Source organism: Ovis aries, chromosome 23 (assembly GCF_016772045.2).
Source record: "Ovis aries strain OAR_USU_Benz2616 breed Rambouillet chromosome 23, ARS-UI_Ramb_v3.0, whole genome shotgun sequence".
Classification (NCBI taxonomy): Eukaryota; Metazoa; Chordata; class Mammalia; order Artiodactyla; family Bovidae; genus Ovis; species Ovis aries.
The window spans coordinates 3,759,853-3,776,491 of record NC_056076.1 but is presented as its reverse complement, the minus strand read 5'-3'; the positions used below and the strand labels follow the sequence as shown (position 1 = coordinate 3,776,491).

Sequence of the window (16,639 nt, the reverse complement as noted above, 5' to 3'; positions counted from 1 at the left end):
TAAATTTATTAGTTGTGTATTAATTTTATTGTGAATAAATTATATAAATATGCCAGATACAACTAAAACCATATGATGTCTGACTGTTTGGTGGGGACGGGGGCTATCGTTTATTGTTTCATGTGGTGGTGGTGGTTAAAATTTCTTACTTTCTTCTGAAGATCACCATGTATCTAATGTTTTGGGCCAAGACTAAAGATTGTATTTGTGTATCAGAGTCTTCTGGGTTCTTAACCTAGTTACTGCTATACTCAACACTCAGGCTGAATATACTGGTCTAAATCCCATTAGAGCAAAGACTTTCTCCTAGGATATTATTTTAGAGTAAAAGAATGCAGCATCAGCAATGTGTGTCTGAGCGAGGGGTGACAGTGTTTTTCAGCTACACTGGGAAAATAGCCTGTGTGTATGTAGAACCCATAGCTATGATCATCTCAGCAGAAAGTTTTATATTAAGACTTCATGTCTAACTGGGAATTAAACATGACTCATTTTAATTAAAATGCATGTTAATAACTGAATCATTGAGTTTACATTGTTATATAGGATTATTAACACTCAACCTAACTGAGCATTTAAATTCCTTTTTCTGGCTTAGGTTGGGGCATTGAGCAGAATCACTGGCAAGCCATTGGCCTCCTACACAGAGACCCTTTGCCTGCAAATAGTGGAAATGTTGCCCTGGAAATGTGGCTGAAGTTTCATGAAAATGAAACATGAAGCCTGCCAGGCCCATCTGTGCCAGCCTTATAAACCGAGAGCACCGATTTTACCATCACCGCCCTGTGCTCTGTGCAGTGCTGCTCAGGTGGCTGCTGCACGCCCACCAGAGCCAGGGGCCTCCGAGACCCTGCTCTCTCTGCTGCACACTCTCTGTCCTCAGCTGCAACCCTTGCCACCCCTGCAACCTCTTCTTTTTAAAACACGGAAACTTGAATGTTGAGAATCTTGAGCCATTTTAAAAGGCTTTGTGCTGACAGACCACAGGGCTTTGTTGCTGGATTGCAGATCAAATATGACTTGGGGTGGGGTTGGATGAACCTTTTTTCCTTTCAAGCAGAAGGAAGAAACCCACTGCTTTCTAAGTCTCAGAGTCCGTCAGTGTGTTATTTCATTGCCTTGATGTCCGTTTTTCATTATCTCCGTGAATGGGCGTTTCCCATCTCAATGCACAGTGTTTGCATGTGGTAGACCAGCCAGTTTTAATATGGCTTCTTTTTAATGTTTCTGCATTTCCATTCAAACAAACAGAATTCTGATTTGAAATCACACTAGGCCAAATATGATAACTGTGAATCCATCTGAGTTGTAACGCTACCATCAGCCCATTAATTTCCAAATCTAAATAACTCAATCAACTCTTGTGGAGGTGGAGGTGCATCAGATATTTAAGAGAATGTTTATGATTCATAGCTTAACAGGAAAGGACTGACTGTGCTACATCATTTTTTTAAAGGCAGCAATGCAAGACCAGTGATGTGATGCCATTTTCTGTAGACTGGACAGTGGTGGAGGCCAGGCTACTCAGATGACCCCAGGAACACTGGCTTGTCCTGGAATCACAGGGTTCTCTGGCAAGGGGAAGCCAAGAGATCCGCCTCAGAAAGGCGGATGGGAGCAGAGCCCCTGCAGAGATCTCTGCCCACTCAGCTCACGCTGCCTCACTCCCCTCTGCCTCGTATCTGGGTGTTCCCAGGGAGCGTTTCATCCTTCTGATACATCTTTTGCATCCACTCATCATCCAGTGGTTAGAAAGTCGAGCCAGTCCACAGCACCCTATGTCAGCACAGAGGAGGCCTCCCCACCCCCACCCCACCAGCCAGGACTCGATCCACCTTGGCCCAGCCCCTGCGCGGCCCTGCAGAGAACCTGGGCACTGTTGGCCTCTCTTCTTTGGTGTTTTCATGGTGGTTAAGTTAAACCTAATTAGACAGGTTCTCTCTCTTTAGGTCCACATATTCTTCCACATGTGAAGGTTTAAGCCAAAAAGTCTTACCAGGGTTTACTGTTTTTCCTTCCAAATGTCCCTTGCCCTCTGACCTTCAGTATGTCCAAGCTAAGTTTGGGCCAGATAAGTTGTATTCATGACCATTTCTTTGTAGATTGAAAAGGAGTGAAGCCTTCTTTACTAATAAGGCTATATCCAAAATTCAAGCAAATTTTGAGCATATCAGAATATTTAGGATGTGTGAAAGTGAAAGTTGCTCAGTCGTGTCCGACCCTTTGCAACCCCATGGACTGTAAGTCCATGGAATTCTCCAGGCCAGAATACTGGAGTGGGTAGCCATTCCCTTCTCCAGGGTATCTTCCTAACCCAGGGATTGAGCCCAGGTCTCCCGCATTGCAGGTGGATTCTTTTCCAGTTGAGCCACAAGGGAAGCCCAAGAATACTGGAATGGAATCTTCCATTCCAGCGGATCTTCCCAACCTAGGAATTTAACCAGGGTCTCCTTCATTGCAGGTGGATTCTTTACCAAGTGAGCTATCAGGGAAGCCCCTTTTTATTACCCTGTGTTTTGAATTTATTTATTTATTTATCTACATATATAAATAAATTCTAAAAGTGGGACGATAAAACCAAGAATTGAATGATAAAAGAGTGTTTCTAAGAAAGAAGCCAAGCTCAGTGAGGTGAGCTGGCTAAGTCACAATTTAGGGGGTTGCTTGTGTCGTTTAGGGAAAGCTGGTGTGCATGGTTGACGCGTGGTCATTAATTCACAAGCAGGACAGGGTCAGATATAAGAGCAGAGGAAGCCAGCAGTGTTTGTTCCAGACAATGGGAGTCACTAGTAAGAGGGAGGCCCAGACGACAGAAGTTACTCAAAGCACCTGAAGGAAAGGAAGGTGAGGCTGGACTGTCCAGCACCGGGGCCCAGCGCAGGAGGTCGCAGGGTGGCTCCTGAGGGGGTGGGGGTGCCTTGGCCCCTGGGCTGGCACCAGTTAGCACAGCTTCTTAAGGTGCCTTTAATGGAACCTTTCCTAGGAGGTGTTTTCTTTTTCCTTCATTTTATGTCTGTGATTTATCCACCTAACTTCCTGGAATTTCTGTTAAGAATTCCAGATACTCAGTAATACTTTTCAGAGCTTAGTGACTACTAACGGGTGCCGTGGCGCTCTGCAGATGAAGGAAGACAGCAGCTGCTAGGCCAGTAGGGTAACACACAAGCGCAGTAATCAAAGGGACGTACACAAACCCCGAGATGCATGGTGTCGTTCTCCCGGTTCTGCCCTTTGGCAATTCAGCTCCGAGTTTCTTTCAGCCAGCAAATGAGGAATTAATTCAGTACTGTCATTCTGATTGTCTTGCGACTCCGAGAAAGAGTGGGACATTTCTGTTCAGGAAAACACTTGACGGCATTTAATAATAAATAGGAGTGAAGGAAAACATACGAATGTCCCTATTCCTGTGAGCGTCATTCCAAGTTTTGAATACCTCATTTTCCTCCTTCCTGTTCGTGAAGCCGCTAATCGTGTTGTGTTCCGATTAATGCCATGTGTGAGGGTTCATGACTCAGTGCTCGTGTGCTCCGAGGTCGTGTCCTCGTGGCAGTCGTGGAACTAGAACGACACGTGTCCGGGTTTATCTGCAGTGGGGTGAGGTCTGCGCCCCTGTCCTGTGCTCAGTCCAGTTACCACCCCTGTGACTCTCAGTGTGGGGGCTAAATTTCATGGTGTTCCTGGTGATACGTTACCTATTGAAGAGCTGCTTCTAGTCTCAACGGTGTTTCTGATATTTCACGTGGTTGATCACCTTCTTCTTACTTGCTTTCTGAGACCCGCAGTCTTGACCGCCTAGTCATCGCCTCTGACTCTAGCTTTTCTGCGCTTATCAGGGTCCCCTTGGTCTCTCTCCCTAACTGTGATCTCCTTTCAGCCTATCACACACTGCCTGGGGGAGGTCTCCCCTCGTTATCATGGACCCCACCTCCATGCTGGTAGCCACCAAGCATGCAGCTTCCAACCAAGCCCAGCCCTTCTGCTGGCCCAAAGCATAATGCCGGAAAGAATCAACTAGCTACTTCCTGGTTCTCCCATGGGACTCCAGTTCTCAGCTTGACTTCTAAATTGAGAGCTGCACTCATGAGCTGATGCGGGAATCCTTGACATTTTCTGCCTCTAAAAAAGTCAACGGGGGTATTTTCATACATTTTTATAATTACGTTTAAAATGTTTGCTTTGTTTTGAAATGACAAGATAAGAGAGCCTGCTATTTGCAAGCACTTATTTGCAAATAACATATCTTGCTTGTGCACAGTCATTATTCTTGAAGAATTAAATTGATATGTTTTCTTTCCCTTTGGGATATGATATTGCCTGTATATGGGTGTAATAGGTTCCCTTTTTAATTGGCTTTTAAAGTATCTAGAGACATTTTTATGTGCTACATAAGAATCTGGATCCAGATTCCAGATCATTGTGAAGGTCCGCTTGAGGTGGATTTGCAGAGTCCCCAACACAGCGCTTCCTCTTGGCTTGCGTTTCAGTGATCGAGTCTCATACAACGCTGGCACCCAGAGCTACTGAGCGTTCAGCTGCTGGTGTTCCAGTGTTGCAGTTTGTAAGTTTATTTTCATTCATTCCATTCATTTGAAAGCAAGGGTTCAGGCCTCCAAGTCTGGACTTTGATACTTTCAAATGAGTATTTAGCCTTGATTATCCCAGGCATGTGGATACCCTGCAGTTTTAACAGAGGAGTTTAACTTGGGTATTTAGGAAGACATTCAAAATAAAGATGGTAGAATTCACTGGTCCAGAAGAAAATACATTGTCATCTTCCACGCTGACCAGCAGTCTCCCCACCCTGACCCCACCTCTGTCCTGTGCTCACTGCAGAGAAGGCCGCATGCTGGGCCGGCCTCAGAGCAGGACAGCATCCGTCAACCCCCGAAATCAGTCTGGTGGACCCCAGAAAGGGCAGATCTATGGCCCCTGCTCACTCGTATGTTCGCAGCCTCGAGTCGGAGCCTGCTCCGCCTGTGCCTGAGCTGGGTGGCCGGGTCCTCACTGTGAACTTGCCCCGGTGCCGGCCGCCCACAGCCGGGCACTGTGTCCCCGTTTCTTGGTCCCCAGACTCAGGGTGTCTGCGGTCCTCAGACCCACCCTCGGGAGCAGGTGGGCTCCACCCAGTACCCACTCAGTGGATGCTCAGGGCCCTCACACACAGGAAAAGTAGCAGCCATGTACTCAGAACGGATGATTGATTGACCGCATGGAGAAGAAACTCACTTGTTTAAAGTCTACACCAGCAGCTGCCACTGCTCGCCTGTGAGCAGATGTTTGGCCTCCAAAAGCCTGGCTGATAATTAAAATACCAACAGTGAGCCTTGCCCAGCTGCAGGCTCTGCCTGCTGTAAATTCGGCTTTAATGGCGCCTCTGTGCTGTGGCTGAGGAGTAGCTTGCCTTTCACCTCCATACACAAGTGTCTGCAGTGGAGACGGTCGTCCACTTCCTCTCATCTCCTCGGGAGAGACAGGAAGGTACTTTGAAACACAGGCAGTTGGAGCATGCCTACAAAAATGAACGTGATCTTTTCATTGGGTTGGTTTGCCAGAAACACACAGGAGGCCAGTTTTATCTGCCGTTGGCCTGTGAGCTCAGCCATGTTAAAGGAGGTCCACCAACGCCATTGACTGGACTTCTTCTTTGCGTGATTTTACCTTCTAAGTGCGTGTAACGGTTACAGCTTCTGAAAAGGAGGCCTTGACTCCTAATAGTGTGTTATCTCTACGGGGAGTTTTACAAAACGCTCAGGAAAAGGGCGCTGGGCTTCCTAATTTTCTGAGGCCGTAACTCCAGAAAGAATGGCAGTGCTAGTCTGAGTTGATGTCTTTAAGTCAAACAGAGACGGCCTTGCAGTAAGCAGATAGGGCTGCTGTTCCTCTGGAGTCTTCGAAGGCCTTCAGAAGTGCCGCCAGCCTAAAATCCCCCCACTTGTTCAAGGCCTGAGCTCCAAGTGCAAGGGTGTGGCACGTGGCTTATCTTTCATCAGGGGACCACGAGCACACGTGAGTGAGGTCAGAGGATCGGGGTGGAGGGCTGGATGCCAGGGCTCCCGAGGAACCACACGTGTGTCCCAGGCAGGCTCCCCGCAGCAGCCAGGCCTGCCCCGACCCCCAGAATGCATGTGGGATGCCAAAGGCACAACCCTGGGCAGCCCCCTCCCTCCCAGCTTGTTCAAGACGTCTGAGCACTTCCTGCCAGGAAGCCCAGTTGGCGTTAGGAGAGCTCTTGGCAGGTAAAGGCCGAGATCAGAGCACTTCACCTTCTGACTTTAGTCCCATTTCATCCCCCTTGTGAATCATGATGATACACTTCTGCCCCATGGGCCAGACCTCCAAAGTTCTGGGGTCCTGTCCTGAGGGATCCACACCCCCGCGGCCTCAGCAGCAGGGAAGCAGTTACCATGCCCGCCTGCCGCGTCCGGCTCTGAAGCAACCCGTCTTCCTGAGGGAGGTTTGCCTGCATGACCCCTATTAGATCTCCAAGCAGCCAGTGATCGTCTGTACCAAAGGGTCTGACACGATACAGCATCTCTTAGGGTTTGTGACTTTAAAGGTAAAGTATTGTCTTTTATCCTTTGTCACTCTTCAGTGCCCATGGAAATACTGAGGCCCGTGGAGACGCGAAGTTAGAAACCTGTCTGTTCCTGTATTTCCAACTGGCAATAAAATTTATTCATGGTTTTTCCTGAGCATCTTAGAATTTCTTTCACGGGTCTTATATGATTATCTTTGACCACTACTAGGCCTAAGTGTCGTACTAGTGATAACTGAGGGGAAGAGGACTCAGGCTTTTGTTTCTTAAATCTGGGCCCTGCCTTATTGTACATATTCCCTTCAGTTAAACAGGTAGCTTATAAAATTGTGTTTGAACTTAGGTCAAAGCGTCTCTCAGAAAAGATGTGGACTACAGTTAGTTTTTTACAGAAAAATAACTTTTCTCTTCTCTTCTTATCGAACGACAGCCTTTTGAACTTGAGGACAGAGCAGTGACCTTGACTGTAACTCTGTGACACAGACCTTTGTGTTTATTTGTGGGCATAAAGCAGGTACTTACCAGGGTGCCTCTTATTTATTGTATTGTGGTGTATTTAACACATCCTTAGGGCAGGGCACGCTGGTTTCAGAATGACCAGCACAAGCCTGAGCTCTGAAATACATCCCACCGGTATGGCGGTCACACTAACAAGCATGCCAGCATCTGAAGATAATTTCAATTTTGTGTCTCCAATAACCTCAGTATTCCTAATCTGTGTGTGAATTTTATTAACGTTGACCAAAATGCATTTTTAACCCTTGAAAATAATGAGACGTAAGGTACCGACTGTCCTTTCTTCTCTCTCCAAAAGAAAAAAGAGAAAGATGGTGAAATTGCCATATTGTCATTTTGGTACATAGCCTGCTGCAATTATGGGCCACCCCATTTTGTGATCGCCTGCCTGCAGGATCGGGTCGGGGTTGCCTGCAGGGAGGCTAGGCTGTGGAGCTTTCTGTGTGGAGGGGACAGGGCCCCGCTCCCTGACTGTGCCTCTTAGACTTCTTCAAGCCGGGCTGCAGGGGGCGCTGCTGGGGCCTTCATGCAGGATCACCAGCATACCAGTAACTATTACTGTCCAGAAAATGACTCCATTACAGAGCAGTTACTGATACCGATGTGATTGGCTATACTATTGGTGACTGCCATTATACGAATAATTTATTCCCTGGTTTGAAATTTCTAAAAGGTTATATTTCATTGAATTTTAATTTGTCATTTTTCCAGCTTTCACTTGAGAAAGTTACAAGCTTTTGTGACATTAAAATATGGCTCTAATTTATTAGCATAATCTGTTAATATTGTTTCATTTTAATAGACATTAAGTATGATTTCTTAACATTCTTGTTAAAATCACATCTTAAAACTGAAGTTGAGGAAAACCATACGTGGCTTAAGAATCACAGTGTCATATGTGCCTCAGATTTTTCTATGAAAGGCATTACTTTTTTTATTGCATCATAGTTGAGGTGCTTTGATTGTGACAGTGAGGCAGCCTAGCGTTTTCAGGCTTAGTGCCCTCCCAGATATAAAAGGTAACGCACACACTGTCTGAGACATAACCTGGCGCTGTGTAACACCATCGCAGGAGCAGCTTAGGAATTTAAAATAAATGCTGGCTGGTGGCGGCATAGTAGCTCACGTCGAATATTAGCTCAGGCTTCCCTGACGCAGCCGACATTTCAGCCGCACAAGTCTTTTTAATGCCATCTTTATCTGCTACACGATGCATGAAATCTACTTTCGGTTTTAGAACTGCTGGTGACCTCTGACCCCTTTATTGGAGACACAATGTGACCTTTCTATTGTCATCGGCTTTCATTCTCCTGAAAATTCCATGAATTTTTATTACAAGTTTTTTTTTTTTAAGCCAAGCTGAGTCTTCAACAAATTACTTGACGCAGATGAGATGAAGTTGTTGGAGTGGGTGAGACAAGTTTTACAGCCCGCGCGTGAGCCGTGAGGAGCCCAGCCTCTGTCCTGCGATGTCATACGCCAGTAACTGCTGAGCCTACTATTGGATAAATACATCATTTTATGGAACATTGATTGTTCTATAAACCCAATGGAGTATTATGCTCTATGATCAAACCATTTAGATTGTGTGTAGAGCACAGAAAATGCCATATTCAGGATGGTACTAAAAGTGCCATTTGTGTATTTTATGGATGTCATTACAGGGGAAACTTCTCTCTGTAGGCCCTGTTTACGGCAAAATTTTTTAGTCTGTAATGACATTTTTCATTCACAACGTATGCCTTCAAGAGAGGGGGCCTTGTTTTATTTGTTTCATTCGAGTTTACTGCACAAATTCTGTACATTTTAATTAAATGTAAGCTTAACAAAAGCATAAGGTATTTATTCTATGAGAAAAAATGATGACAGTAACGAAAAACTAACACGTACACAGAAAGGAAGCAGCCAAGTACTAAACCCTAGCTGTGGCTTAGGCCGACAGCAGAGCAGAGCCGCACACACACGGTAGCGGGGGCGGGGGTGAGTCTCCAGCTTGACCCCCCTACCCCGCTCCTGCCTGGCAGGGCTCATGGTCTCCTCGCTGGAGACGTTCCCTTCCAAGGGGACAAGGCGGGAGGGAGTGCGCTCAACAGTGATCTGCAGAAGGGAGCTCATTAAAGAGCAGTTCCCTGAAAACGACGCCTCAGCACCCCCCCACACACACACACAAACCCCCCAAAGAAAATTCTTTTTATTTCAACTGAGTTGTAAACTTTCAATGCATTTAGCTATGAGAAGGCAGTAAAATCCTTCTGTCCTTATGAAAGGAAACGGGCAGTGAGTTGGGAATCTCATAAACAGGCCCATCTCACCTGCATCTGCACCTTCTATGTAAATCTTCTTACTGTCCTATTGGAAGCAGATCCAGAAAGAGCTGGTTTAGACCCTACTGATCAGCTACAACCAGCATACTGAAACTGGATGCTGTCTTTGATAAATGCCAAGTGAAATACAAATATTATGTGGAGTATCCATGCTTTGTTAAAGATATGTGTGCAGTTTTGAAGCAGTAACGTGACTAAGCAGTTGTGGGTAAAATTGGCACAAACTTGCTGTGTTCCAGATACTGTGTCCATTGGGCCATTTGCATTGGTGAGCTTTACAGTTCATATTTACTCGAAAGATCTCAAAAATTGAAGTTGATGTGCCCAGTAAATTCTTGTTCATAGCCGGGTTAGAATGTAAAGTTACAGTAGAGATTCACATTAGTTTAAATGACACTTGAACTTCTACACAGCTCAACATTAATTCATTATGGACGAAATGGAAGAATTTTCCTTGGGTGAATCTTTTCCAATCTGATTGAGGCTGTTACATTTTATAGGTGCTATTTTTCAAAGCAGTACTGACAGCACTCGAAGTTATTAAATTGCTGAATCAAAGCTGGACCTGCGGCCGCATTTATGAACTGTGATAGAGTCGCCAGCTTGCGTGGAGCTGAGGTGAAGGTGCTGGTGTTGACGAGCTCTGTCACACTCGTGGTGACAGCAGTATTTACCCACGTAGTTTACTTTAATGGTCTGGAAGTGGCTTAACCCACCTCCAGATTCAAATAAATTCAGTAAGCAGTTCTGAGTAGCATCATTATAAGTGCTCCCCAGGATTCAAAGGATAATTCTGTAACTTCAATCCCGCTGCAGACTAAAGGACCTGCCTGGACGCAAGCAGGTAGCATCTCCCTCAGGGAGCATCGAGGATGGGGTACTCGTGTCTTCCAGCTACAGCAGCTCCTCCTTTGTTAATGTCAGGGCACGATTCAGTCATTGAGTCGTGTCCGACTCTTTGTGACCCCATGGACTGTAGCCCGCCAGGCTCCTCTGTCCATGGGATTTCCCAGGCAAGAATACTGGAGTGGGTTGCCATTCCCTTCTCCAAGGCATCTTCTCAACCCAGGATTGAACCCAGGTCTCCTGCACTGCAGGCAGATTCTTTACCACTGAGCCACCAGGGAAGTCCCATCAGGGCAGTAGGTCCTCTTCTCAATCAGTTAGGGATGGGGGAGGGTGATTGGAAGGCTGCTTTCTTTATGTTTTGTATCCATATTTCTTTTTTTCTCCCCCCAATTATAAACAGAATGACCTTGGAATTAAAGAATGGGCAGAAGCCAACTGGATCCGGTTCTGAGTGTGATGAAGACATGTGGAATGTTCCATTCGAAGTAGAAAAGTACAGGGAAGGAGATGGGTCAAGGGTAGCACAGGAAGAGCTTGGCAAGGACAGGAGACAAAAGATCAGGGGGTCCGCAGTTCAGTTCAGTCACTCAGTCATGTGACTGCAGCACTCCAGGCCTCCCTGTCCATCACCAACTCCCAGAGCTTGCTCAAACCCATGTCCATTGAGTTGGTGATGCCATCCAATCATCTCATCCTCTGTCATCTCCTCCTCCTGCCTTCAATCTTTCCCAGCATCAGGGCCTTTTCCAGTGAGTCAGTTCTTCACATTAGGTGGCCAAAATATTGGAGCTTCAGCATCAGTCCTTCCAGTGAATAGTTAGGACTGATTTCCTTTATGATTGACTGGCCTGACCTCCTTGCAGTCCAAGGGACTCTCAAGTCTTCTCCAACACCACAGTTCAAAAGCATCAATTCTTTGGTGTTCAGTGGTGTTCAGCTTTCTTTATGGTCCAACTCTCAAATCCATACATGACTACTGGAAAAACCATAGCTTTTACTAGATGGGTCTTTTCTGGCAAAGTAATGACTTTGCTTTTTAATATGCTGTCTAGGCTGGTCATAGCTTTTCTTCCAAGGAGCAAGCGTCTTTTATTTTCATGGCTGCAGTCACCATCTGCAGTGATTTTGGAGCCCAAGAAAATAAAGTCTGTCACTGCTCCGTTTCCCCATCTATTTGCCATAAAGTGATGGGACTGGATGCCATGGTCTTCGTTTTTTGAATGTTGCGTTTTAAGCCAGCTTTTTCACTCTCCTCTTTCACTTCCATCAAAAGACTCTAGTTCCTCTTCGCTTTCTGCCACAAGGGTGGTATCATCTGCATATCTGAGGTTATTAATTTCTCCCAGCAATCTTGATTACAGCTTGTGCTTCATCCAGCCTGGCATAGCAGGTGATGTACTCTGCATATAAGTTAAATAAGCAGGGGGGAGGGTCCTAGCTGGGAGAAAACTGGGTAGAGATGGTGACCCCCACCAGCTGAGACTCAGGCCTACGTGGAGGGGTGGACATGGAACCTGTGGAGCACCCACCCATCGGGCAGGCCTTCTGCTCCTGCCCTGAGCCCATTCCTGCCCTCTGAGGAGTGAGTTTAGGAGGATTGACATTCAGAAAATGCCTATGTGATGAGGTTAAAGCATAGGGCACAGGAGCCCCCTCTGATCCTGACCCCGGCCATGGGGAGGCTCCCTCTGGCTTCAGGAGTTAGAGGGATGCAGTGGCCGACTTCCTGAAAATCCTGACCAGTGACCCTTCCCAGCAGCACACTGAATGCCGGGAGGTTGCATTTTGAAAACTTCATACGTGGTTCCCAGTCTGGGGCCATGGCCTGCAGTCTGCCTATGAGTCCAGGTGTCCTCGTGGAGAATATAATTAAACATCTTCTGTGGATCTGGCCTGACTTGCTGTTCCTGCTGAAAGGCAGCCCTTGCCCCCGGGTCTTTGCTTAAAGTGGATTCTGTATTGAAAGAAACGCTTTCTCACAAAATGGCACCAATGCGGTATGCAAAATAGTTGTCCTATTTTTAAGGGATGTTAGCAACAATAATCAACAATTCTTAATCCTTTTTTCTCCTTTGGTAAGAATGAAGTGTGCTTCTTTTAAAAAGGACCTACATTTAGGGAGAGTGACTTGAAATGTTTTAAATGTGTTCGCCATTGAGATAAGAAAATACTTGAGATCGTTCAGAGCTCATTCTTTCACTTAGAGGGCTTCCCAGGAGGCACTAGTGATAAAGAACCCACCTGCCAGTTCAGGAGACAGGAGAGTCTTGGGTTCGATCCCTGGGTTGGAAAGATCCCCTGGAGGAGGAAATGCCAACCCACTCCCTCTGCTTGCCCAGAGAAGCCCATGGACAGAGGCGCCTGGGGGCCTATGGAGTTGCAAAGACTGAAGCAACATAGCACACACTCACTTAAGAGGGAAGGAGGTGACAATGAGAAACTAACAGAATTAGGGACTTGAAGGAGAAAATGGGAGCTCTGTTTAAACAGTCTCTTTTTTGTGAAAATGACTATAGGTTTCGCTCAGCTTTCCCTGTCGAGTTATTAAACAAGCCTCGCCTGTGTCGCAGATGGCCTGGGGGGACCAGTGTCCATGCGCCTGCCGATATCTTCCTCGCTTCTGCGGCCAGAGCCCCCTTTCTGTAACGGGAGGGAGGCCTGAAAGGTGGGCCTGACGCTCTCAGCCCAGCGGCAGCTCAGGGCTGCCCTGCCTTCCCTGGGCAGGCGGTGGGTGTCCACACTGCAGGGACAGGCGCCGTCCGCGGGGGCCGCCAGGTGCACCAAGCCCCGCCGCCCGCAGGCACCCTCTCCCCGGCCCCGCCCACCCTGCGCTGTCCAGACCCCTGCTTCTGGCACGCGCCCTGGTCCCTTGGGCTGATCTCGTGAAACGATCGCAGGGTGCTCACCACGGGGAAGGCAGGGCCAGTATTTACAGCAATAAATGCTGGGCCCCCATCACAGTTCTCAAACAGATGCACTCGCTTAACTTTCCTGATTAAAAACACTCAACAGGTATCTTCTCTGCACAGACTGTGGCCCACGTGCCTTAGTGCCTTCTACAGAGGGGACCCCGACAGCCTGGTCCCAGCCGAGCCTGTGATCCCCGAGAGCCGGCCTCGCTACCCCCAGACCCCGCCTGTGCTGCCCTGGGTGCTGTCTCCAGGCTCTTCCCACTCAGACCCGGGGGAGAGCTTGGGTGTTCCTGTCCCTTCGGGCAGGCTGTGCGGCTGTCTCTCTCCAACTCTTGCTGAGTGTCCTTCCCCAGAGCCTGAGTGTGGTGGTCCTCTCCATGGTTTGAAGGGCGGCTGCGTCCCAGGTGCTTGGCCAGATGTCACAGCAACACGGTGGGACCTGCTCCGGTTGCCCTGGAGGCTGTGCACGCAGTTTCCGGCCTGTGTGCCGCCCCCGAGCTCCAGACAGCGGAGATTCTGAGTCCGTGCTGGGTGCCCAGCCGCCATGGACCGCTCCCGGCAGGCTGGCCGCCCTGCTCCCAGGCTCAGCACCTGATACACCGCAGGGGCTCACACGCTCGGGGCCTTAAACTCTCACAGCTGGTGTTTATCAAGGGCAAGTTTATAAATTCAATATGCAAAGCTTTCATTCTTCTTGTCGAATAAACAGATACACTGTAAGCTAATGTTGGGACATGGAAAAAAGATTTTCCTTTGAGTTAAAAGGAAAATGCTCTTAACACCAGCTACTGGACATCTTATTAGAAATGACCATGACTAAGGAGATGCCTTGTATTCTTTTCGCAGGAACTGGAAAGGGAGCATGGCTCTTGAGATTGTATCTGGACAGTCAGCCAGCGGTGCGGGCATCTTCCCCTCACAGCACAGCCCTGCTCTGTGTTGCTGGGAGCACCCCCGAGGCAGGCAGCTGGGGGATCTGAGTCATGGGTCATGGGGATGCTTCTGTTGAGGTTTTCCAGCTTCATAAGAACTGTCTTACTTCTAATCCTAAAAGTCACTTTTCTAGGCTCTAACTGGCCCCTCTCTCCCCTAGGCATTGTGTCCAAGTCCTATGAATGCCGCCTGAAGGGCCAGGGAGCCACCTTCGTGGAGACAGACAGCCCCTTCACAGCGGCGGCGCTGGCAGAGGAGTCTCCGGTAAAGGACAGGCCGCTTCGGAGCAGCAGGAGGCCAGTGGCTCCGCCGGAGCCAGTCCAGCAGGTCATCATCATCCAGGGCTACGAGGGCGAGTTCGCCCTGGACACCTCCGTGGAGGAGACGGCTGCGGCCACGCTGCAGACGCTGGCCCTGGCCGGCCAGGTGGCCCGCGTGGTGCACATCACCGAGGACGGCCAGGTCATCGCCGCGGGGCAAAGCGGGGCGCATGGGGGCAGCGGGGCTCCCAGCCTGGGCCTGCCGGAGCCGTTGGCCGACGGAGCCACGCAGGTGGTGGTCGTGGGCGGCTCAATGGAAGGGCATGGCGTGGACGAGCCCCTCAGCCCCAGTGGGGCCGTCATTCAGCAGGTGACCAAGCAGGAGATTCTAGACCTGGATGAGGCCGGCGTCACCCCGCCCGACGCGGCCTCGGCCTTGGACGCCCTGCTGTGCGCGGTCACCGAGCTGGGAGGGGCGGAGGGCCCGGCGGCGGCAGAGGAGAAGGGCAGGGCCGGGGCCAGGGACGTGCTGGTGCAGCTGCCGGGGCAGGAGGCAGCCACTCCAGCTGCCCCGGAGATCCATGTGTTTCACGACGGGCCGGAAGGCGCGGCCGCTGCGGAGCCGGTGGAGGTGCTGACCCAGCTGGTGCGGCCGGCCGCCGTAATCGCATCGCAGGAGCGCACGCAGGTGGCCTTCAAGAAGGTGGTGCAGGGCATGCTGCAGTTCGCCGTGTGCGACTCGGCCGCGGCCGGCCAGCTGATGAAGGACGGCGTCACGCAGGTCATCGTCAACGAAGAGGGCACGGTGCACATGCTGGCCCGTGAGGGCTCCCAGATCATCATGCAGGAGGCCGAGGCGCGCGGGCCGCACATGGACCTGGCCGAGGCGGACGGCGAGATCTCGCAGATCATCGTCACCGAGGAGCTGGTGCAGGCCATGGTCCAGGAGTCCGGCGGTGGCTTTCCCGAGGGCGCCACACACTACATCGTGACCGAGCTGCCGCCCGGCGTGCAGGACGAGCCAGCCGTGTTCTCGCACACCGTCATTGAGGCAGCCGGCTCCCAGGAGCTCCTGCAGGCGGGGGCCGTGGTCCCCAGTGGAGCCGAACAGCTGACGAGCATGGTCATCTACACCCAGGAGGGCTCCCCAGCCGCCGCTGTCATCCAGAGCCAAAGAGACAGCAGCGAAGTCCACGAAGCCTGAGGCCGGGGCCCAGCCGCCCAGCGCTGGGCTGAGAGACCAGCACGCGAGGCTGTGTGCCCTGCACCCGCCAGCGAAGCGCGCGTCTGAGGGGCCACGGATGGCCCTGCGTCAGCCGCGTGCACGGGGCGCCGGGGACGCGCAGGCAGGAGTGCAGCCTGCAGCGGGGCGGGGCTGCCCGAGGCGAGTCTGGTTTCCGGTTGGTTCTTCTGTTGTTGCTCTTCTCCCTGTTCTACCTATTGTGCCCAGAAGTTAAGTTGTTTTCTGTTTTGTTCCCACAGTGTCTTCCCGTTTCAGTTGAGAGAGGACCGTGCCCTAGCCATGGAACAGTGGCTTCAGACACGGCTGCCCTTGCAGTCCAGCATGTCCCCATTGTAACAATTTATTACATGTTTGGTTAAAAATTGCAGCTACATGTGTTACCACGTCGAAGCAGCCTGCTCCTGTTCATTTTCCTGGAAATGTTAGGATCACAGCGTCCCCAGACCAAAGGCAGCCTGTTCATTTTGTGTACCGCCTTCCTCCTCCAGACGTTGTAGGTGTGGTCCTTGCCCGGGTTGCTTCAGCTTAAAAGATTCCTCCTTAAGCCTGTGGTTAAGAAAAGCCTTGACATTTATTAAACCTTAGTTGAGAAAACCCAATGCTTCTAATTTTGACTTAGTTTCATACAATAAAGTCTATATGAAATGTGCATTCTGAAAAATACTGTTTGTATCAATATTTTGCTTTTATAACAAATGTTTCTTAATGTTGACATCATTTTCACAGGATTTATCAGTGATTTATATCCCTGTGAAAGAGCTGACATCAAACATCAGTGATAGAGAGCCATGCCCTGGCCCCCGCAGAACTGTGTGTGCCTTGCTGTGGGGTCCCTTCCACTGGGGGTGCGAGTTAATAGCCAGGTGACCCGCTTCTTAATTCAATTGCTTCCCTTCCAAAATTGTAAAACCCTCCCCTCCCCCAAACGGAAAGGTTGTTTTCTGTTTCTTTTTTCTTTGAAATAAACAGATAGCACTAAAAGAGAAGGATGACATTTTCTTTCCAGCAGCCAACTGACGGGCAGCCATAAAATGCCAAGAGTACTTGTTCCTCGCCGGCCAGCGTCC

At 49.5% G+C, this 16,639-nt stretch overlaps 1 protein-coding gene across 3 annotated transcripts in view; it reads left to right on the top strand.

The window, feature by feature from the left end:
- The window catches only part of ZNF407 (zinc finger protein 407), a 385,214-nt gene extending 368,993 nt beyond the window's left edge, over positions 1–16,221 (top strand). For all 3 annotated transcript variants that reach the window (XM_015103570.4, XM_042239168.2, XM_042239169.2), the window contains exon 9: positions 14,230–16,221. In XM_015103570.4, coding sequence (XP_014959056.3) covers positions 14,230–15,533 — 1,304 coding nt within the window. In that variant the 3' untranslated portion in view covers positions 15,534–16,221. The remainder of the gene's footprint in view (positions 1–14,229) is intronic.
- The last annotated feature ends 418 nt before the right edge of the window (positions 16,222–16,639 follow it).